At 45.5% G+C, this 22,785-nt stretch overlaps 1 protein-coding gene across 1 annotated transcript in view; it reads right to left on the bottom strand.

The window, feature by feature from the left end:
- WAPL (WAPL cohesin release factor) overlaps positions 1-22,785 on the bottom strand; it is a 428,526-nt gene that overhangs the window by 14,288 nt on the left and 391,453 nt on the right. The window contains exons 14-16 of the mRNA XM_030204989.1: positions 17,161-17,316; positions 13,139-13,346; positions 11,557-11,645 (exon numbers count right to left, since the gene is read on the bottom strand). Coding sequence (XP_030060849.1) covers positions 11,557-11,645; positions 13,139-13,346; positions 17,161-17,316 — 453 coding nt within the window. The remainder of the gene's footprint in view (positions 1-11,556; positions 11,646-13,138; positions 13,347-17,160; positions 17,317-22,785) is intronic.

Genomic DNA, 22,785 nt, shown 5'->3' with positions numbered 1-22,785 from the left:
ATATGGTTGTGGTTTAACTTAGGCCTGCAAAGAAAGAGTGCTAAATTAAACTACTTAGCTATATGTATTGCAGCGGAATATTACCATAATCCACATAGACACCAATGGTGATAGCATTATCCCCTGAATTCTATAAATGGCACCCAAATTTGCATGCAATCCTGAGATCCATGCATAAATAAATTAGTTAATGAGCCATTCACAATCAGTAACTGGTTGTTAAAGCAAAATTACTTACCTGTAGTAGGTATTCTCTGAGGACAGCAGGAAAATCATTCTCACAACAGGCTGAAGACATCCGATGGAGCCCAGTGTGGAAGCTGCCCAGCGCTCTGCCTCTATAAGCGGCCTTTGGCAGCATCCCACCAAGCATGTGAGGGTGAAATCCCACCTAAAATGTGAGCGCGGGACCAGCAGTCTAATGACACAGCTGGAAAAGACAACTACAAGGGTAGGAGGGAGGGTTTGTGAGAATGACTGGCCTGATATCATCAGAGAACACCTGCTACAGGGTAAGTAACTTCACTTTCTCAGAGGACAAGCAGGCCATATAATCTCACAACTGGGAATCCCTAGCTACCAGCCTCACCAAAAAACAATGCCAGGACAATCAAGACTTGCAATGGCAAGGCCTAAACAAGCAATCAACCCGGTAATGAAAACTGATCATAAAGAAGCAGCCTAGAACTAAAATAACAGGCTTAGAAGGGTGGAGTTGGATTATAGACAATCAAATTCTGCAGAACTGTCTGACTGAACCAGCTGTCACGTCGGATAGCCTGCTCAAGACAGTAATGAGATGTGAACATGTGGACAGAACGTGTGGGCGTAAGTGGTAGATTTAAGTAAAGGAGATGCAATCTGCTAGACAATTAGAAATTGTGTGTTTGCCAATGGCTACCTCCATCCAGTTTGGGCCAAAACAAACAAATGCTGCGTGGATTGTCTATGGGCTTTAGTACGCTCCAAATAGAAGGCTAAGGCTTGCTTGCAATCTAAGGTATGCAGTACACTATCGCTAGGATGGGCATGTGGTTTTGGGAAAAATGTTGGTAGAACGATTGGCTGATTAAGATGGAACTTTGACACTACCCTAGGAAGGAACTTAGGGTGCATGAAGAGTACTCTATTTTGATGAAACTTGGTGTAAGGTGGATCCACTACTAGGGCCTGAAGCTCACTGAAATTGTGAGCTGAAGTGACCGCAAGCAAAAACATGACTTTCCAGATCAAATACTTTAGATGACAGGAATCAAGTGGCTCAAAAGGAGCTTTCATCAGCAGGGTTAGGACAATGTTGAGATCTCATGACATGGTAGGAGGTCTGTTGGGGGGACTTTGTCAACAGCAAAGCTCTCATGAATCGAACAACTAGAGGCTGTACAGAGATGGACTTACCTCCTACACGCTGACAAGCACTAATTGCACCGAGATGAACCCTTATCGAGTTGGTTTTTAAACCAGACTCAGAGAGGTACAGGAGGTATTCAAGCAGGTTTTTATGTAGGTCAAGCGAGGGAATCTGAAATCTTGCCCTCACACCAGAGGACAAACCACCTCCATTTAAAAGAGTAACACCTCTTAGTGGAGTCTTTTCTGGAAGCCAGCAAGATGTGAGAGACACCCTCACACAAACCTAAAGATCCGAATTCTATGCTCTAAACATCCAAGCCATGAGAGCCAGAGATTGGAGGTTGGGATGCAGAAAAGATACTTCATTCTGTGTGATAAGGGTCAGAAGAGAATCCACAAACGTGGAGAACTCAACGAAATCCCACGGATAGTCACAATATAACAAAAGAGTGGGTAAAAAACCAGGAGTTCCAGAGTAAAGATGAACCAAACTTTATTAATCAGTATATTGACTCAATATACTGATTAATAAAGTTTGGTTCATCTTTACTCTGGAACTCCTGGTTTTTTACCCACTGTTTTGTTATATTGATAAGGGTCAGAAAACATTCCAACCTCCATGGATCTTTGAAGGACAACTCCAGAAGAGGAGGGAACCAGATCTGCGTTGGCCAATAAGGGGCTATTAGGATCATAGTTCCTTGGTCTTGTCTCAGCAAAGTCTTCTCTATGAGAAGTATCAGAGGGTACGCATACAGAAGACCCTCCTTCCAAAGTAGTAGAAAGACATCTGATGCTAGCCTGCCGTGTGATATGAGCCTGGAACAGAACTGGGGGACTTTGTTGAGATGAGTGGCAGAAAGATCCAACGAGGGAATGCCCCACACAGGTTATACCAATGTTGAGAGATCACTCGTGTGGTTGCAAAACCCTGCTCAGTCTGTCAACCATGCTGTACTTCTTGCCTGCCAGTATGTGGCTCGAAGGACCATTCCATGAAGGAGGGTCCACTATCACAGGTTTAGGATCCCGTAGCCCCCTTGCTTGTTCACATAAACAATACAACCTGGTTGTCCATTTTCAATGAGAATAATTAGCTTTGTAGCTGATCTCTGAAAGCCTTTAAAGTATTCCAAATGGCCCTGAGCTTGAGGAAGTTGATTGGTAAGTCTATTCCTGAGCAGACCGAGATCCCTCGGTGTGAAGCCCATATACATGAGCTCCCTTTCCAAGTTGGATGCATCTGTTGTTAATACCTTCTGAGGTGGGGGAATTTAAAATGGTAGTCCCATAGTCAAATTCGTCCCAATTGTCCACCAGAGAACAGAATGAGTCAACTCTGGAGGAATCTGGATGACATCCACTAGGCTCCCAGCCGCATGAAACCACTGGGAAACTACAGTCCACTGGGCCTCTCACAAATGGAGATGTACCATGGGAGTGAAGCGAATGCTACATACCTGTAGAAGGTATTCTCCGAGGACAGCAGGCTGATTGTTCTCACTGATGGGTGACGTCCACGGCATCCCCTCCAATCGGAATCTTCACTAGCAAAGACGTTTGCTAGCCCTCGCGTCCATGCGCACCGCGCATACGCGGTCGTCTTCCCGCCCGAACCGGCTCGTGTTCGTCAGTCCCGTATGTAGCAAGACAAAGACAAGGGAAGACACAACTCGAAAGGGGAGGTGGGCGGGTTTGTGAGAACAATCAGCCTGCTGTCCTCGGAGAATACCTTCTACAGGTATGTAGCATTCGCTTTCTCCGAGGACAAGCAGGCTGCTTGTTCTCACTGATGGGTATCCCTAGCCCCCAGGCTCACTCAAAACAACAAACATGGTCAATTGGGCCTCGCAACGGCGAGGACAAAACTGAGATTGACCTAACATCTTATTCAACTAACTGAGAGTGTAGCCTGGAACAGAATAAAAAATGGGCCTAGGGGGGTGGAGTTGGATTCAAACCCCAAACAGATTCTGAAGCACCGACTGCCCGAACCGACTGTCGCGTCGGGTATCCTGCTGCAGGCAGTAATGAGATGTGAATGTGTGGACAGATGACCACGTCGCAGCTTTACAGATCTCTTCAATAGTGGCTGACTTCAAGTGGGCCACTGACGCTGCCATGGCTCTAACATTGTGAGCCCTGACATGACCCTCAAGAGCCAGCCCAGCTTGAGCGTAAGTGAAGGAAATGCAATCTGCTAGCCAATTGGAAATGGTGCGTTTCCCCACAGCCACTCCCCTCCTGTTGGGATCAAAAGAAACAAACATTTGGGCGGACTGTCTGTTGGGCTGTGTCCGCTCCAGATAGAAGGCCAATGCTCTTTTGCAGTCCAATGTGTGCAGCTGACGTTCAGCAGGGCAGGAATGAGGACGGGGAAAGAATGTTGGCAAGACAATTGACTGGTTCAGATGGAACTCCGACACCACCTTTGGCAAGAACATAGGGTGAGTGCGGAGGACTACTCTATTATGATGAAATTTGGTATAAGGAGCATGAGCTACTAGGGCTTGAAGCTCACTGACTCTACGAGCTGAAGTTACTGCCACCAAGAAAATGACCTTCCAGGTGAAGTACTTCAGATGGCATGAATTCAGTGGCTCAAAAGGAGGTTTCATCAGCTGGGTGAGAACGACATTGAGATCCCATGACACTGTAGGAGGTTTGATGGGGGGCTTTGACAGAAGCAAACCTCTCATAAAGCGAACAACTAAAGGCTGTCCCGAGATCGGCTTACCTTCCACACGGTAATGGTATGCACTGATTGCGCTAAAGTGAACCCTTACAGAGTTGGTCTTGAGACCAGACTCAGACAAGTGCAGAAGGTAGTCAAGCAGGGTCTGTGTAAAACAAGAGCGAGGATCTAAGGCCTTGCTGTCACACCAGACGCCAAAACTCCTCCATAAAAAGAAGTAACTCCTCTTAGTGGAATCTTTCCTGGAAGCAAGCAAGACACGGGAGACACCCTCTGACAGACCTAAAGAGGCAAAATCTACACTCTCAACATCCAGGCCGTGAGAGCCAGATACTGGAGGCTGGGATGCAGAAGCGCCCCTTTGTTCTGGGTGATGAGGGTCAGAAAACACTCCAATCTCCACGGTTCTTCGGAGGACAACTCCAGAAGAAGAGGGAACCAGATCTGAAGCAGCCAAAAAGGAGCAATCAGAATCATGGTGCCTCGGTCTTGCTTGAGTTTCAACAAAGTCTTCCCCACCAGAGGTATGGAAGGATAAGCATACAGCAGGCCTTCCCCCCAAATCCAGGAGGAAGGCATCCGATGCCAGTCGGCCGTGGGCCTGAAGTCTGGAACAGAACTGAGGGACCTTGTGGTTGGACAAGATGCGAAGAGATCTACCAAGGGGGTGCCCCACACTTAGAAGATCCGGCGCACTACTCTGGAGTTGAGCGACCACTCGTGAGGTTGCATAATCCTGCTCAACCTGTCGGCCAGACTGTTGTTTACGCCTGCCAGATATGTGGCTTGGAGAAACATGCCGTAACGGCGAGCCCACAGCCACATGCTGATGGCTTCCTGACACAGGGGGCAAGATCCGGTGCCCCCCTGCTTGTTGATGTAATACATGGCAACCTGGTTGTCTGTCTGAATTTGGATAATTTGGTGGGACAGCCATCTCTGAAAGCCTTCAGAGCGTTCCAGACCACTCGTAACTCCAGGAGATTGATTTGTAGACCTTGTTCCTGGAGGGACCAGCTTCCCTGGGTGTGAAGCCCATCGACATGAGCTCCCCACCCCAGGAGAGACGCATCCGTAGTCAGCACTTTTTGCGGCTGAGGAATTTGGAAAGGGCGTCCCAGAGTCAAATTGGACCAAATCGTCCACCAGTGTAGGGATTCGAGAAAACTCGTGGACAGGTGGATCACGTCCTCTAGATCCCCAGCAGCCTGAAACCACTGGGAAGCTAGGGTCTATTGAGCAGATCGCATGCGAAGACGAGCCATGGGAGTCACATGAACTGTGGAGGCCATGTGGCCGAGCAATCTCAACATCTGCCGAGCTGTGATCTGCTGGGACGCTCGCACCCGGGAGACGAGGGACAACAGATTGTTGGCCCTTGTCTCCGGGAGATAGGCACGAGCCGTCCGAGAATCCAGCAGAGCTCCTATGAATTCGAGTCTTTGTACTGGGAGAAGATGGGATTTTGGATAATTTATCACAAAACCCAGTAGCTCCAGGAGGCGAATAGTCATCTGCATGGACTGTAGAGCTCCTGCCTTGGATGTATTCTTCACCAGCCAATCATCGAGATAAGGGAACACGTGCACTCCAAGCCTGCGGAGAGCTGCTGCTATCACAGCCAGACACTTTGTGAACACCCTGGGTGCGGAGGCGAGCCCAAAGGGTAGCACACAGTACTGGAAGTGACGTGTTCCCAGACGGAATCAGAGATACTGTCTGTGAGCTGGCAGTATCGGAATATGCATTTAAGCATCCTTTAAGTCCAGAGAGCATAGCCAATCTTTTTCCTGAATCATGGGAAGAAGGGTGCCCAGGGAAAGCATCCTGAACTTTTCCTTGACCAGATATTTGTTCAGGGCCCTTAGGTCTAGGCTGGGACGCATCCCCCCTGTTTTCTTTTCCACAAGGAAGTACCTGGAATAGAATCCCAGCCCTTCTTGCCCGGGTGGCACGGGCTCGACCGCATTGGCGCTGAGAAAGGCGGAGAGTTCCTCTGCAAGTACCTGCTTGTGCTGGAAGCTGAAAGACTGAGCTCCCGGTGGGCAATTTGGAGGCATGGAGGCCAAATTGAGGGTGTATCCTTGCCGGACTATTTGGAGAACCCACTGGTCGGAGGTTATAAGAGGCCACCTTTGGCGAAAAACTTTCAACCTCCCCCCGACCGGTAGATCGTCCGGCACAGACACTTTGATATCAGCTATGCTCTGCTGGAGCCAGTCAAAAGCTTGCCCCCTGCTTTTGCTGGGGAGCTGAGGGGCCTTGCTGAGGTGCACGCTGCTGAGGAGAGCGAGCGCGCTGGGGCTTAGCCTGGGCCACAGGCTGTCGAGAGGGAGGATTGTATCTACGCTTACCAGAAGAGTAGGGAACAGTCCTCCTTCCCCCATAAAAACGCCTACCTGATGAGGTAGATTCTGAAGGCTGCCGGCGGGAGAATTTGTCGAAAGCGTTATCCCGCTGGTGGAGCTGTTCTACCACCTGTTCAACTTTTTCCCCAAAAATGTTATCCGCACGGCAAGGGGAGCCCGCAATCCGCTGCTGGATCCTATTCTCCAGGTCGGAGGCACGCAGCCATGAGTCTGCGCATCACCACACCTTGAGCAGTGGCCCTGGACGCAACATCAAAGGTATCAAATACCCCTCTGGCCAGGAATTTTCTACATGCCTTCAGCTGCCTGACCACCTCCTGAAATGGCTTGGCTTGCTCAGAAGGGAGCTGGCCCACCAAGTCCGCCAGCTTCCGCACATTATTCCGCATATGGATGCTCGTGTAGAGCTGGTAAGATTGAATCTTGGCCACGAGCATGGAAGAATGATAGGCCTTCCTCCCAAAGGAGTCTAAGGTTCTGGGGTCTTTGCCCGGGGGTGCCGAAGCATGCTCCCTAGAACTCTTAGCCTTCTTCAGGGTCAGATCCACCACACCAGAGTCGTGAGGCAACTGAGTGTGCATCAGCTCTGGGTCCCCATGGATCCGATATTGGGATTCCATCTTTTTGGGAATGTGGGGATTAGTTAGTGGCTTGGTCCAGTTCGCCAGCAATGTCTTTTTCAGGACATGATGCATGGGTACTGTGGACGCTTCCTTAGGTGGAGAAGGATAGTCCAAGATCTCAAACATTTCAGCCCTTGGCTCATCCTCCACAACCACTGGGAAGGGGATGGCCGTAGACATCTCCCGGACAAAGGCCGAGAAAGACAGACTCTCGGGAGGAGAAAGCTGTCTTTCAGGGGACGGAGTGGGGTCAGAAGGAAGGCCAACAGACTCCTCGTCACAGAAATATCTGATGTCCTCCTCTGCCTCCCACGAGGCCTCATCATCGGTATCAGACACAAGTTCACGGACTTGTGTCTGAAGCTGTGTCCGTCTCGACTCCGTGGAATCACGGCCACAGTGGGAGCGTCGAGAGGTGGACTCCCTGGCCGGCAGCGGCGAAGCTCCCTCCCCCGACGTCGTCGGGGAGGCCACCTGGGAGGCAGCCGAAACCGACCTCACCCCGGGCAAAGGGCCAGCTGTCGCCTCACTCAACGGCACCGGTGGCGCAAGCACCCCCGGTACCGGAGAAGGGCGCAACAGGTCTTCCAGAATGTCAGGAAGAACGGCCCGGAGACTCTCGTGCAGAGCGGCTGCGGAGAAAGACTGAGAAACTGGTGCAGGCGTCGAGGTCAGAATCTGTTCCGGGCATGGAGGCGGTACCGGGCTGTCCGGGGTAGAGCGCACCGACACCTCCTGGATGGAGGGTGAGCAGTCCTCCAGGTGCCGATGCCTGCTGGATGCCGACTCCCTCGGCGACCCAGAGCTCCCGGTACCAAGTCGGGAACGTGACCGGTGATGATGCTTCTTCGACTTCTTCGAACAAAGCATGTCACCGGAGCTCCCCGATACCGATGAGGAGGACGTTGAATCCAGACGTCGCTTCCTCGGGGCCGGGGCCGAAGATGGTCGATCCCGGGGGGGCTGTACCGCAGGAGCCCTCAGGGCAGGAGGAGACCTACCCGAAGGCTCACCGCCACCAGCAGGGGAATGGACAGCCCTCACCTGCACTCCAGACGAAGCACCATTGTCCGACGACATCAGCACCAGAGGGGGTCCCGGTACCACCGACGCCCTCTTCCGAAGCCTCGGTACCGACTATGCAGGAGGAAGACGCCTCGATGCAGTCGACGTCGATGCGATCTCCGAAGACTTCGGTGCTGCCGACGCATCTCTAGATGCCGATGCCGTCGAAGCGCCGGAGAACAGAACGTTCCATTGGGCTAATCTCACTACCCGAGTCCTCTTTTGCAAAAGAGCACAAAGACTACAGGCCTGCGGGCGGTGCCCAGCCCCCAGACACTGAAGACACGAGGCGTGCCTATCAGTGAGCGAGATTATCCGGGCGCACTGGGTGCACTTCTTGAAGCCGCTGGAAGGCTTCGATGTCATGGGCGGAAAAATCGCGCCGGAGAAATCAAAATTCGCGATGATGACTGGAGGCACCGAGACAAAAAACAGGGGGGGGGGGGGGGGGGGGGAAACCCGTGCGGGCGGCCAACAAGGCTGCTCCCGAAAGTGAAAGAAAGCTTACGCTGGGAAAAAGCTAGAAATACGGGAAAAAGGTTCTCTCTCTCTTTTTTTTTTTTTTTTTGAAAAACACGAAAGACGACGAACACAAGCCGGTTTGGGCGGGAAGACGACCGCGCATGCGCGGTGCGCATCGGCGCGCGAGGGCTAGCAAATGTCTTTGCTACTGAAGATTCCGATTGGAGGGGGTGCCGTGGATGTCACCCATCAGTGAGAATAAGCAGCCTGCTTGTCCTCGGAGAATATGCACTGTTAAGGCCATGTGGCCCATTAATCTCAACATTTGCCGAACTGTGACCTGTTTGCTGCTACAGACCTGTGAAGCAAGAGTTAAGGTCTCTGCTTTCAGATGAGAAAGAAAAGCCCGAGCTTGCAATGCGTCTAGCAGGGTTTCTATGTTCTCCAATCACTGAACTGGGAGTAGGGACTTGGGGTAGTTTATCACAAACCCTAGCAACTCCTAATACCCAAACAGTTAGGTGCATTGACTCCATCGCTCCCTCCTGCCAATGTCCAGCCCATCGTCCGTATAAGGAAACACGCAGAATCCCAGTCTGTGTAAAAACACCACTACTACCGCGGCAAAATGGCAGAACGCAGTAATGGTAGTGGTGTTTCCCTATTTGAAATCTGATATCCTTCCTGTGACTGGGAAGTATGGGCATCCTTAAAGTCCACAAAGCATAGCCAATCTTGTTCCTGAATCATGGTGAGAAGGGTGCCCAGGGAAATCATCCTGAACTTTTCTTTGACTAGGAATTTGTTCAGGACCATTAGGTCTGGGATGGGATGAAATCCCCCCTCCCCCTTTTTTTGGGCACAAGGAAGTATGTGGAATAGAATTCCTTCCCTAATTTCCCTTGTGGCACAGTTTTCCTCTACAAGTACCTGCTCGTGCTGAGAGCTGATGCAAGATGCTTAACGTGGGCAATTTGCTGGTCTCTGATGCCAACGTACTGCATAACAGTCAGACTATTTGAAGAACCCAGTGGTCGGAGGTTATAAGGGGCCACACATTTGATGGAAAAAAAAACTTTGTTTCCTCCCTACCGGTAGGTCGTCTAGGATGGTTACTTGTACTGAGGCTATGCTCTCCTGAAGCCAGTGAAAGCTGATCCCAAGTTTTGACTGGGGAGCCTGCTGATCGGGACTGACGAGGCCAAGAATACTGGGTCTGGGGGTTTTGGGCAGAGTGGGAAGGCTGTGGCAGTGGTGGAAACCTACAACTCAGAGTAGTAGGATCGTCGTCTAGGCCTGCTTGTAAAACTTCCTAGAGGCTACCAAGATGGACTGGATGGTATCAGTATGTTTCTTGAGGTCAGCAACCTCCTCCTCTCTGTCCCCAAAAAGGTTGTCTCCTCTGCAAGGTACATCCTCGATGCCAGTGCATTCCCAGTGGTTGCTGAAGTCTTAGCAACCATTGAAGTTGATACGTCCGGTGCTGATGTCGATAGATCAGCCTTCAGGGAGCCAAAAATTCTCTCCTATTGGACCCGACATGCTCTCTGTGTCCTCAGCTGCATTTTTAAAGAGAGAACAAGAGTTAGGGTCATGGTTAGGTCCAAGGCACCTGATGCACCATGAGTGTGGGTTCATTACCGAAATCACCCAATTACATTGGGCACACTGTTTGAAGCTACTAGGAGTCTTCCTGGATATTGAGAGGACAATTTTCCACCAGTGAATTATACTAAGACTGAGTTTCTGTTTTGTAGAAAACTGATGTTACTTGCCTTTGGGGAAAAACAGGTCAAGAAGGATTGCTTTTGATAATTAGGCCTCAATAAAAGAAATCCTAGAGCCTGTCTGACAAAGATTGCAGCAGACTGCAGTAAAACAAGTTGTGACAGCCTGAGGTAGTTACTGAAACTGGGCACTGATGAAAGAATTGGCAAAGAAGATGTAAGATGCCAGGTGGACAGGCCAAAATGAGAAGTTTGTGGTTAATGGTTTCTGTAAATGATAGAAAGCAATGGGCCAGGTGCAGGGGAAAGCAGAACTGCAGAGGGGGTGGGCCAAAACCTGTGGTCAGTGATGAAACTGCAATTGAAACTAAGAAATGCTAGCATATTTGCTATAATTGAAATTAATAGATAATGTAATGGAAAGAGTATATGACTGAAAGCTGAACGCATTAGCATAGCCAATCAGTGTTAACTATGACATTAACATAGACCCAATAAGGTGTGCTTACTGTCATATATTACCCGTATCCTGACTGGGCATATAAAAATGAGTGTACTTCCTACTTCAAGCCAGAGAGATAGCCAAGCTGCTCTCTCCTATGATAAATCAATGAATTGTATCTGAATCGGCAAGTAATCTGATTGCTTTCTCATAAGTAACCATGAGTCTTTTATATCTACTAATTGGCTATTGAATAGTAAAACAAAACATTAAAGACTCAGACACAAAGAACACCTATGTGTAGCTGGGATAATATATTCCCATAACCAATTGATTGTACAAGAGCAATCTGGGAAGTATTCAGATACTGTGTTAACTGATTGAGTCACAAGTCTGAGTTTCCTATGAGAAATCCTATGCTTATATTGCTTTTCCTATTGATCCTATATTGCATTTCTTTGGTGGGTAATACAAACTTTATTAAGATTATTTCTCATATCTGTAGTTTTCTTTTACTTAGTTTCTATATTACTCAGAGTGTGTGCACTGCTCTGCTGAAGCAGAAGTCTAAGTATCTCAGAGAAATGTAATTCCCCATAATAATGGACACATTAAGGCAGCCTTGGGTGTACTGTTGCTTCTAAGGTATTGTGGCTAAACCACAGAGCTGGGAGGGATAGATACACCCTAAAATATATACAGTTTTCAATGTAGTGATAAATCTGAATATTTTCCTGTGTAGCTGACCATTTATTTTAGGTCAAGATTTCAAGGGGACAAGTAATCTCCATTGCAATCAGTCACTGAATAACAGACTTACTGGACTCTCCTGACAGAGACATCCCAGCAGCAGTGCTGTATAAGAGGCCACAATGCAGTCTTCCATGTGCTTTCCTGCATGCTGAAGGGCTGTCGTGAAATAAAAAGCCCTGTATTTTTAAAGAGTACTAAGAGTATACAAACATTAAGTCGTTATACAGATACAATTAATGATGAACAGACATGTAAAGCAGATAGACAGTAAAAGTTCAGCATGTCAAGACAATCATGACCTAGTTTTCTTTGAACTGGGGAGTATACCTTCAAAGTGGAAAAACTTACTGTGATGTGCTATTAACACCTTGAACATTTTGAAGAAAATATGGGAAGCCATGCAGATTTATTTATTCTATCATGCTTGAGACTCTGGTTATATTTCTTGACTAGGACTGCTTTTAGTATGATAGCCCCAACATTCTGGAATAATCTTCCACTTGAACTATGGATGGAATCCTCAGCCTCTTGGTTAAAAAAAAAGGGCTTTAGAACATGGAAGGTCAATATTCAGCCGTTGGCATAAGTGTTTTGCTCACTGCTGATGGCGTTATTAACAAATATTCAATGCCAGAACTGTGAGGGCTTTGGCTTTGAATATCTGGCTATATTTAAGCCGGCTAACACATAGCTGTTTAAGTCAATATTCATCACTTAAGTGGCCATGGGTTACCACATAAAAATAGGACAGACTTATGTGGTCCAATTTATGTGGTACACCAGGCCACTTAAGGGTTGAGTATCAGCATTTAAGTGGCCATGTGCTGACTCCGTCCCCAAATGCCTCCAACATAGCGCTGAACACAAAGCCAGATAACCGCGATATTCAGCAGCATTTAGCCGGTTAATTTTAGCTGAATATTAGCGGCTAGACCCGACCAAGTGATTTAACCAGTCAGTGGCTGGTTAAATCACTTTGAATATCGGGTCCATGGTAGTTTAGATAGTTAAAAAAAAAAATTGATTCTATAATAACTTTGGTTCAGCAGCCCTGGGTGGTTAACTTTCATAATGTGTCACTGATTATTAAGTATTGTCAGATGGATTTTAATTGTTGTGCAATTTACATTCCCTTTCCTTTTGTTTGTTTTTTAAATTTTAATCTGTAGTATCTGTCTTTCCATGACTATATATTGTAAACCGCTTTGATATATTCTGGATTGAAAGGCAGTATTAACAAATTTTAAGAAATAAATCAATAAATAATATTAAGGGAAGCTGTTATTTTTGTGGGTGGGGAGAGGTCAAAGTATGAAAGTGAAAGGATACATTGAGGAATGTTTAGAGACTATGATTCAAATGATGTGGTGGTGGTGGTGGGGGGGTGGAATGGTGGAGGGATGGGTTGGGAGTATGGGGGTTGTTAAATTTTGCAATGTATGGAAAGCCATTGACAACTTGCTGCTGTTGCCAGTTGAATGGTTTTTGATTGTTACGCAAATTGCCAACGTTGGATATTTTTTTTTAATTCTTGGAAAAATGTCATTAAAAATGGAAAGTTTAAAAATTCTGTACATAAACACAAGTAATTTCTAAGGAAATCTGAAGTAAAAGCAAACTAGCTCATTTTGAGCTCCATACATATGCACCTTTATTTAAGTCAAGCTCTTCTTCATCCTCTTCCTTCTTGTTTGGTTCCTCTGTATTCGGGCACTTTTCTGAAGAGACCCACTGAATCTCTCCCCCTGTCTCTTGCCACTCTCCACTTTTGTCATGTTGAGTATTAGGAACCTCTTTGATTAACTCATCTGTCTGGCTTTCTGCTAACTGAGCTGCTTGTTCTCGCTCAAGGAAAAGCTGAAGAAAAAGCATTTTGAAATACAGTTATTTCAATAAAATCAAGCCTAATAGTACTTGCATTCAACATACATTCCAATTTCATTACTTAGTCAGCAGAGCACACCACAATTTAATACTTAGGAAAAATGTCTTTCAGAAGATGAAATCACACAACAGGATGCCTCTGTTCAGCGTCAATTTCTGAAATAATCATCTTGTTCAATATATTTGGCATGGAATAATCAAATATGCAAACACAATAGTTTAAACCTATCAAGCAGACATGAGATGAGTTATGAAACTCTCTTACATATTTGCTGTGAAGAGTTACAGGAGTGTGTATGTGAGAAAATCATTGTTCCATAGAGTCCAACAGTAATTTATAATTTAATGAAAATTTATGACACACTTGTAAGGGCTCCTCACTGCACTAGTATGCTTTATAGTAGAAGGACAATCACCACCAAGTGTAGCATGGAGGTGTAAATAATGTTGCTCGGCTTGATGCAATGGTTCTGAGTCTATATAAACCAGTAATCCCTATTGTTAGGAACTGTCTAGTCTTATACTATTGAGCTGTAGTATGCAGATCATCTTATCTGTTTGTCCTGTAATCTATTTTTACTTGGAGCAATGCTTATGGGGTTTTGAGTTTGAAGGAGATTTTGTTCTGTCCACTTCTGTCCAAAGGTGAAGGACAGAAGTGCTTAGGGAGCCTGGAGAAGTAAAAAAATTTAACATGTCTCCCAGGTGCCCACTAAAGAACAGAGCTGCTGTACTAATAGACACCCCAAAAGGCTGAAAAGATTTGAGGACAGACTGCTGAAAGGCAATAAGGAGAATGGCAGGTAAGATTTCCTCACTCCCACCAAAGCCCCAGATTGCCAAGGACTAGGGAATTACTAAAGGAAATACAGAGAAGAGATCTGCATAAGAGGATCACACATCAGGACCCCAAAATTGATCAAGAACTGGGAGGGGTCAAGCAAGCACAGCAAAAGCTACAATGAAATGGTTAACAAAAAGGTACATGCACCACACTCGATTGAGGTCATGGCTCTCACTTAGCAGTTGAAAACCTGTGGCATCAACTGAATGCTCCCCAAGGAATCTGATGGACAGTTTTGTAAAGAATGGTTTAATACTGACAAAATCTAGGTGTGCAAAGTTAGAGACCAATTCCAAAAGATTTGCAGCTGTAATTGCTTGCAAAGTATTGACTCAGAAGGGTGGAAAACTATTCAGTTGTTGAATTTCAGTTTTGTTCTTCGGGTACACACTTTAACATCCAATAATATAATTTCTTCCCTGAAAAGTGTGGAATGTATGTTGAAGAGTAGGAAAAAAAAAGAGGTATTACTTAAATGTATGCAAGCTTGAAGTGCTTACACAACAAAATGTGAAAAATGTTCAATATAGTGTAGATTTTCTCTGACTACTGTATACAAATGTCCTGCTGGAAATTTACCTCAAGGGAATAATATGAAATATCTAATCTATATGCTTGAAATTATTCATAAAGTCAGTGCCACTATTCATTTAGTTAGCGCCGCTGAATATAATAGTATACACAGATGCTCTGCTATATGTACTGATAATACAAACAGGTGACCAATATCAGTACTTCTCTATATAAAGTATGTTAGAAGCACCAAAACATCAGGGCTTCTATGTATAGTTTAAGTATATCACCTTATCACCCAATACCTACTTTTCAGGCAGCATAGCATTTATAACGTACACGTACAGCAGTGAATATCAGCACTTACACATATAATCTATACATACAAAAGGTGCCACCTTTGGAACAATCAGGGCCTGCCCCTTTTACTATATTGCTGATTTGGAGGGAAACTTAGAGCAAGCAACAAGATGTATAAGGAGACTGAGGGAAGAGAAGGAATCTCAGCAGGCCAAAGCTCAGAATTGGACAAGGAAGCAAGCTCAAGAAATAAAGGAATACGAGGACAACCTGAGAACCCATTTGAAATGACATGTATAATGCCTTTAAGATTTTCTTGAAAAAGTATTTATGCATTCAGTGTGGTGCCAAATGTATACATTAAAAAATATATATATTAGGCCCAATACCTTTATTAAAATTTTAGCACAATTATAGAACTTCCAGTTGAGCGATAGATCAAAGTCTTGCAGTACATTTTGCTTCCATTTTCTTTTGAAGGTATACTGACTTTTGAATGCACTCTTTTCTCATGGGAGGGGGCAAGGACTCCAAATGGGACTTGATGGATTTTGTGGTACAGTTCAGGACATATTTTAAGCTCTTTGGTGCTGTATATTATGTATTTTGCTTGCATTTTTAGTGGCCCAGAGCAAATTAATGTGTTGACTATTTCGTTCTCCCCTAAACTTTAATGCATTTTTGCTACTGTTTCTCTACATGCAAATGGACTGAAAAAGCACATGCACTGGCAAGTTTATATACTTATGCTATTCTTATTTTTAAGATCATAATCTACTGCCATATTTTAATTTAATCTCTGCAGCATCCACTGAAAAGTATAGCCAACATTCTTCTCAATTGCACCCACTAAAATCTGCTAAACTTGTTACACAGTCCTGTGTGTGTTCTACTCACATAACACTGTCACCCGAGACTCTTCCTAGCCTATGCTTCCCAATAGCCAGAGAAACTACAGAAATACAGGTTAGAGAATGGAAGAAATAGGACACTGACATTTTAATGACATGATCCACAACTAAAGTTGCAGCTCACAAGCATAATTCTGAAACTGTGAACAACAATCTTGTCTTTTTTTCACACAGAAAATCATGTACTACACATTATATATAAGACCTTCCAGCAGAACTAAAGGTACCTACTTTCCAGGATGCATGGCATCCTCAAGCCCTACTTCCTCACCAAAATATCCTTCAAATCTGGCATGGACAGGACACCAAATCCAAAAGTTGTTTGGGATACAAACTTACAGCAATATAAGCTTTCCTTCCTTTTGGAAAGCAGTCCAGCAATATTAGGAAAAGCAATCTGAAAACTGTGGACACAAAACAACACATACTCAACTTGCAGCTCAATACCTAAACTTTTCTTCCATTCTCAACTATACCTTGTACAGCTCTGGGCATCACTTTTCTTGCTGCTTGGCCGTCTAGCTACTACTACCCTTCAACAATACAGCTGCACTTTTCAATGCTAAAAACGCTGGTCGAAATTTAACCTGCCGCAATAAGTGGTTTTTAAGCTGCTGACAGTCATGGGTAGATTTAACTTGATTATTAAGTGCCAGGGCTACATCCAGGCACAGGCACTGAACATCATGGATGAGGTAGAAATCCAAAGTTATGCGGGTGCTGGCACCCACATAGCCAAGCAGGCAAAGACTGAACTGAACAAAAGGCAACCCTATCTGCTCACTTAGCTATGTGGGTACCACCACTAAATATGGCCAGTGCTTGAATAACTGCCGGCTCTTCCCTGACTCTATCCTTAGACCACTCTTGCACTACTGAGGACTACAGAGTCTCTCCAGCCTGCTTAAACCATGCTGAATATTGGTTTCCAAAGGTGTTAGTTAGAAAGCTCACAGTGCACGCTGGCAAACAATATGGACAGATACAGAAAAGCTGCTAAGGGTACTTATACACAAACATAAATTGCTAATGATTATTTTACTCCAATAACGATTTATGGTTTCACATCTTCACAAAAGGTCTGACCGCTTTCTTTACTGAATTTTAAGTATTTCCCATGACTATGCCCACAGTCACAATATACATTCTTGAAATCTTTGGAATCCATAGATGTATTCAAGATAGAGAACACCACATTTCTGACAAAATAGATACGTGCCTGCACTAGTGCATGAACAGCATCAAGTTGTACCACCCTTACAGCTTCTTCCCCGTCTTCACAGAATGAATCATAGGAGCGGGTTGTTTCCATATTGACAAGACAGTGTCTATTCCGAGCACTGTACTCTACCAGATTTATCAGCAGACCTAAGCCCTGCAAGAAAAAAAAGAGCAAAGGTAAATTATAAAAGTCATAACACTGTAAGCTGTAAACATTATCAAGGTTTTCTGTTTGGCAAGAAATCACTAATGAACATTTAATACAGGGGTCCCCAAACTTTTCACAAGAAGGGTCACATATGGTATTTTCAAATCAGAGGAGATTTTACTGAGTGGGGGCAGGGAGTCTGAGGAAAGACCATTTCTGACCTTTGTGATTTCAAGTGCAGTGGAATAAAGGGAGGAAGAGGGCATAATTACCAAGGATGAGGCAGATAATCTTACTTCTTGCTTCCCCTCTTTTCCCAGTATTTGCCACCTGTTGGGTGCCAACAGGGTGAATGGGTAATTGTACATAAAGCACACACACACTCCCATTCAAACCCATTCCCCATACTGCTTCATTCCATTCTTGCTCTCTCTATCCCGTTCTGTTTCCTCTTTTCTATCAAGAACACCTGCATACATACTCCTGGTCCTTCATCACTGACAGCAAGAAACACCAAAGCACACTTCTAATCTTGAACAATGGAAACACACACTCACCCTGGTCCTGAAGCCCCAGGAGCTAAAAACATATTTTTGTGCTGCACCCCTAGAATAGAGAGCAAACGTGTATCACCTAGATCAGAAAGCATTTCCTCCACAACTCATGAAAGGTGTAGGCCAGCGTTGAGCTCTGATTGTAGAAATCAAAGGAAGCTGGACAGATTCACTTGTGACAGGTATGGCAGTCCCAGGCTCCAGAGGCAATGGATAGTCACGGCTCTGTTAAGCTCTCACCTTATTCCTAGGTATCGTAATGTAAGCGAGGGTGGGCAATGGGGCCAGGTAAGACAAGCCTCACACACTCAGGAAGGTATGGTGAAAACAAATAATATTTATTAAAAGGATCTGGTAAGGGCTCCTGTCCACTTCACAATACTCAAAACTAGTTCTGTACATATAAAAATGTCCCATAGCATGCATGAGTGTCTCAGCAGCAGTTCTTACTGATCTCTGGCCTGGTCCCTGCATTCAGAGATACCAGCAGAGTCTCTAGCAGGCACACACAGCTGGCCTGCAGTCAGTGAGGTTAAAACACAATCTCCTAAAGGCTCCAGCTTTAGGGAGGGACATCTGTAGTGGGAAATGCTGTTTCCCTCTGTGCCTCCTTAACTTAGCTTTGACCTAGCCTTTTATACTTTCTGGGTAATGCCCTCTTAACTCTACCCCTCCCATGTCACTTCCCCCCCACCCCTTGGGCAGGACTAGGGTTTTAAGGTTGCCCTGACATTGTGAGGGATGTTCTTAATGGGAAGTGGTAGTGTCCAATAGACTCCCTCACATACCCTCCCTCTCAGCTCAACCAAGCCCAGTTGAGTGCCTGCCACTAACACCCAGAGCTCCCAAAACTGTCCCAGGTATCCCAGAAGCTCATCCTAGATAGGCAATGCTCCAAAGTGTAAGAGCATAGACGAGGCAAACAACTAACAGTAGTCACTGGAGCCCGCCACACCAACAGCATCGACATCCACCCGGATCTCTGGTATACAGCACCAGTCACAGTGGTAGGCAGCCAAGTAAAAAGCTCTTCATCTAAGTGGCAAAATTCTCCATCAATATTTGAGAAAAAGGAGTCCCCCTCCTCTTCTTTATCCTCCTCACCACCTTCCTCATTTCCACTGTAGTCAACCAGCCCATCAACCTCTGTGTCAGAATCAAGGACATCCTGGTTGTCCGCAGTGAACCCCATGCCAAGGGCATTTTCCTCCTTCATGTTGGTCCCTTGTCCTGGGGTTAAAAGCAACAACCCGTCAAGGTTCATGGGCATCAGTAGCTCAGCTTCAGAGATGTACTTCATTATTGGCATGAGCCTATGGTCCAAGGGTGGCTCACTCACTCAATGGCGGATGGACTGCACAAACGGATTCTGCACATTATCTCACAGAATGGGATGAAAGATGCAGAAACATACTAGATGAAATAGCACCCTTATGAACAAGAACTTCACGCAGGCATAACACCATGCCATGGTTTAATGATGATCTGAAAAAATTAAAAACAAACAAGGAAACTCGAGCGAGCATAGAAAAAAAATAAAAGATGAATACACACTCAATGCATGGAAACAGATACAAAGAAAATACAAATATGCTATAAGACAAACCAAAAGGACATACTACATACAGTGGTGGAAATAAGTATTTGATCCCTTGCTGATTTTGTAAGTTTGCCCACTGACAAAGACATGAGCAGCCCATAATTGAAGGGTAGGTTATTGGTAACAGTGAGAGATAGCACATCACAAATTAAATCCGGAAAATCACATTGTGGAAAGTATATGAATTTATTTGCATTCTGCAGAGGGAAATAAGTATTTGATCCCCCACCAACCAGTAAGAGATCTGGCCCCTACAGACCAGGTAGATGCTCCAAATCAACTCGTTACCTGCATGACAGACAGCTGTCGGCAATGGTCACCTGTATGAAAGACACCTGTCCACAGACTCAGTGAATCAGTCAGACTCTAACCTCTACAAAATGGCCAAGAGCAAGGAGCTGTCTAAGGATGTCAGGGACAAGATCATACACCTGCACAAGGCTGGAATGGGCTACAAAACCATCAGTAAGACGCTGGGCGAGAAGGAGACAACTGTTGGTGCCATAGTAAGAAAATGGAAGAAGTACAAAATGACTGTCAATCGACAAAGATCTGGGGCTCCACGCAAAATCTCACCTCGTGGGGTATCCTTGATCATGAGGAAGGTTAGAAATCAGCCTACAACTACAAGGGGGGAACTTGTCAATGATCTCAAGGCAGCTGGGACCACTGTCACCACGAAAACCATTGGTAACACATTACGACATAACGGATTGCAATCCTGCAGTGCCCGCAAGGTCCCCCTGCTCCGGAAGGCACATGTGACGGCCCGTCTGAAGTTTGCCAGTGAACACCTGGATGATGCCGAGAGTGATTGGGAGAAGGTGCTGTGGTCAGATGAGACAAAAATTGAGCTCTTTGGCATGAACTCAACTCGCCGTGTTTGGAGGAAGAGAAATGCTGCCTATGACCCAAAGAACACCGTCCCCACTGTCAAGCATGGAGGTGGAAATGTTATGTTTTGGGGGTGTTTCTCTGCTAAGGGCACAGGACTACTTCACCGCATCAATGGGAGAATGGATGGGGCCATGTACCGTACAATTCTGAGTGACAACCTCCTTCCCTCCGCCAGGGCCTTAAAAATGGGTCGTGGCTGGGTCTTCCAGCACGACAATGACCCAAAACATACAGCCAAGGCAACAAAGGAGTGGCTCAGGAAGAAGCACATTAGGGTCATGGAGTGGCCTAGCCAGTCACCAGACCTTAATCCCATTGAAAACTTATGGAGGGAGCTGAAGCTGCGAGTTGCCAAGCGACAGCCCAGAACTCTTAATGATTTAGAGATGATCTGCAAAGAGGAGTGGACCAAAATTCCTCCTGACATGTGTGCAAACCTCATCATCAACTACAGAAGACGTCTGACCGCTGTGCTTGCCAACAAGGGTTTTGCCACCAAGTATTAGGTCTTGTTTGCCAGAGGGATTAAATACTTATTTCCCTCTGCAGAATGCAAATAAATTCATATACTTTCCACAATGTGATTTTCCGGATTTAATTTGTGATGTGCTATCTCTCACTGTTACCAATAACCTACCCTTCAATTATGGGCTGCTCATGTCTTTGTCAGTGGGCAAACTTACAAAATCAGCAAGGGATCAAATACTTATTTCCACCACTGTAACTAAAATAGGGCCGGACTACAAAGATATGAAGAAATTATACCAACTTGTGAAACAAACTACTAGACACTACAGCGGTCACTGCAACCAACACAGTCATCCCAACTGCTGACAAACTCGCTAAATACTTCAATGAAAAAATTAAAAACCTACGAAAAACGCTACCTCAGAACTTCATCAATAGTCTGGAGAATACCCAGCCGACCGAACCTGGTCAAACTTCACGCTTCTCACTGTTGAAACAGTAACCCAGGCAATCAAAAGGTTCTCCAGCACACATTGCAAACTGGATACCTGCCCCAGCTACCTACTAAAATCCGCCCCTGACCGCTTCACAACAGACCTCACATTCCACCTAAACTACATGCTCCAACAAGGTCTTTTCCCTGAGGAATACAGCAACATCCTACTCACCCCAAACCCAAAAGATACCAAGAAAAAAAGCAACCGAAACTGCCAACTACCGCCCAGTTGCATCTATACCACTAGTATTTAAATTGATGTAGAGCATGGTGACCAAACAGATTACCGACTACTTGGACAAGTTCTCAATACTCCACGAATCACAATCGGGTTTCCGCCCCCTCCATAGTACCGAATCTGTGCTAGTCACTCTCCTGGCCAAATTCAAGCAGGAAATAAGCCATAGGTATAAGTATATTTCTCCTACAATTTGACATGTCGAGCGCATTCGATATGGTAAACCACAATACACTACTGAGACTTTTAGACTATTCCGGAATCGGTGGAAACATACTCAACTGGATCAAAGGTTTCCTAACCACCAGAACATATCAAGTGAAATCAAACACAAACATATCACCACCTTGGAAAGCAGTACTTCAAGGATCACCACTATCACCAATACTTTTCAACATAATGATGATCCCACTGGCCAAGCCTTTACCAAAGCAAGGCCTCAACCCGTTCATCTAAGCAGACGATGTCACAATTTACATTCCCTTCAGACATGATCAACAGAAATCAACAACGAAATCAAACTTGGCTTGAATACCATGGATTCATGGGCAAATTCCTTTCAATTGAAACTGATACTGAAAAAACACATTGCCTCGTCCTCTCATCTCAACACAATACATACAAACCCGCAACCTTAATCACCCCAGCACACACCCTCCCTATTTCAAACAGCCTGAAAATACTTGGCGTGACAATCGACCGCAACCTCACTCTCGAGAGCCAAGTGAATTCCACAACAAAGAAAATGTTCCACTCAATGTGGAAACTTAAACGCATAAAACCTTTCTTCCTGAGGGAAATATTTTGTAACCTAATACAATCAATGGTACTAAGTCACACAGACTACTGCAACGGAATTTACGCTGGATGCAAAGAACAACTCACAAAGAAACTCCAGATAGCTCAGAATACAGCAGCCAGGCCATGAGAGTCTGCATCATCACTATACCTTGAGCAGCGATCCTGGATGTAACGTCAGAATTGTCAAATGTACCCCTAGCCAGGAACTTATGACATGCCTTCTTCTGCCTGACCACCTGGCAAAAAGGCTCAGCCAGCTCCATTGGGAGTGCATCAACCAAGCTTGACAGTTAACGTATCAAGTCCCGCAAGTGTATGCTCGCGAAGAGCTGGTATGACTGGATCTTGGCAGTGAGCATAGTGGCCTGATACATCTTCCTCCCAAAAGAATCAAGAGTCCTAGCTTCTCTGCCTGGGAGCG

The sequence above is a fragment of the Microcaecilia unicolor genome, chromosome 5 (genome assembly GCF_901765095.1).
Source record: "Microcaecilia unicolor chromosome 5, aMicUni1.1, whole genome shotgun sequence".
Taxonomy (NCBI): Eukaryota; Metazoa; Chordata; class Amphibia; order Gymnophiona; family Siphonopidae; genus Microcaecilia; species Microcaecilia unicolor.
Note: the sequence above shows the minus strand (reverse complement) of the source record. Positions and strands in the feature narration are given on the sequence as shown.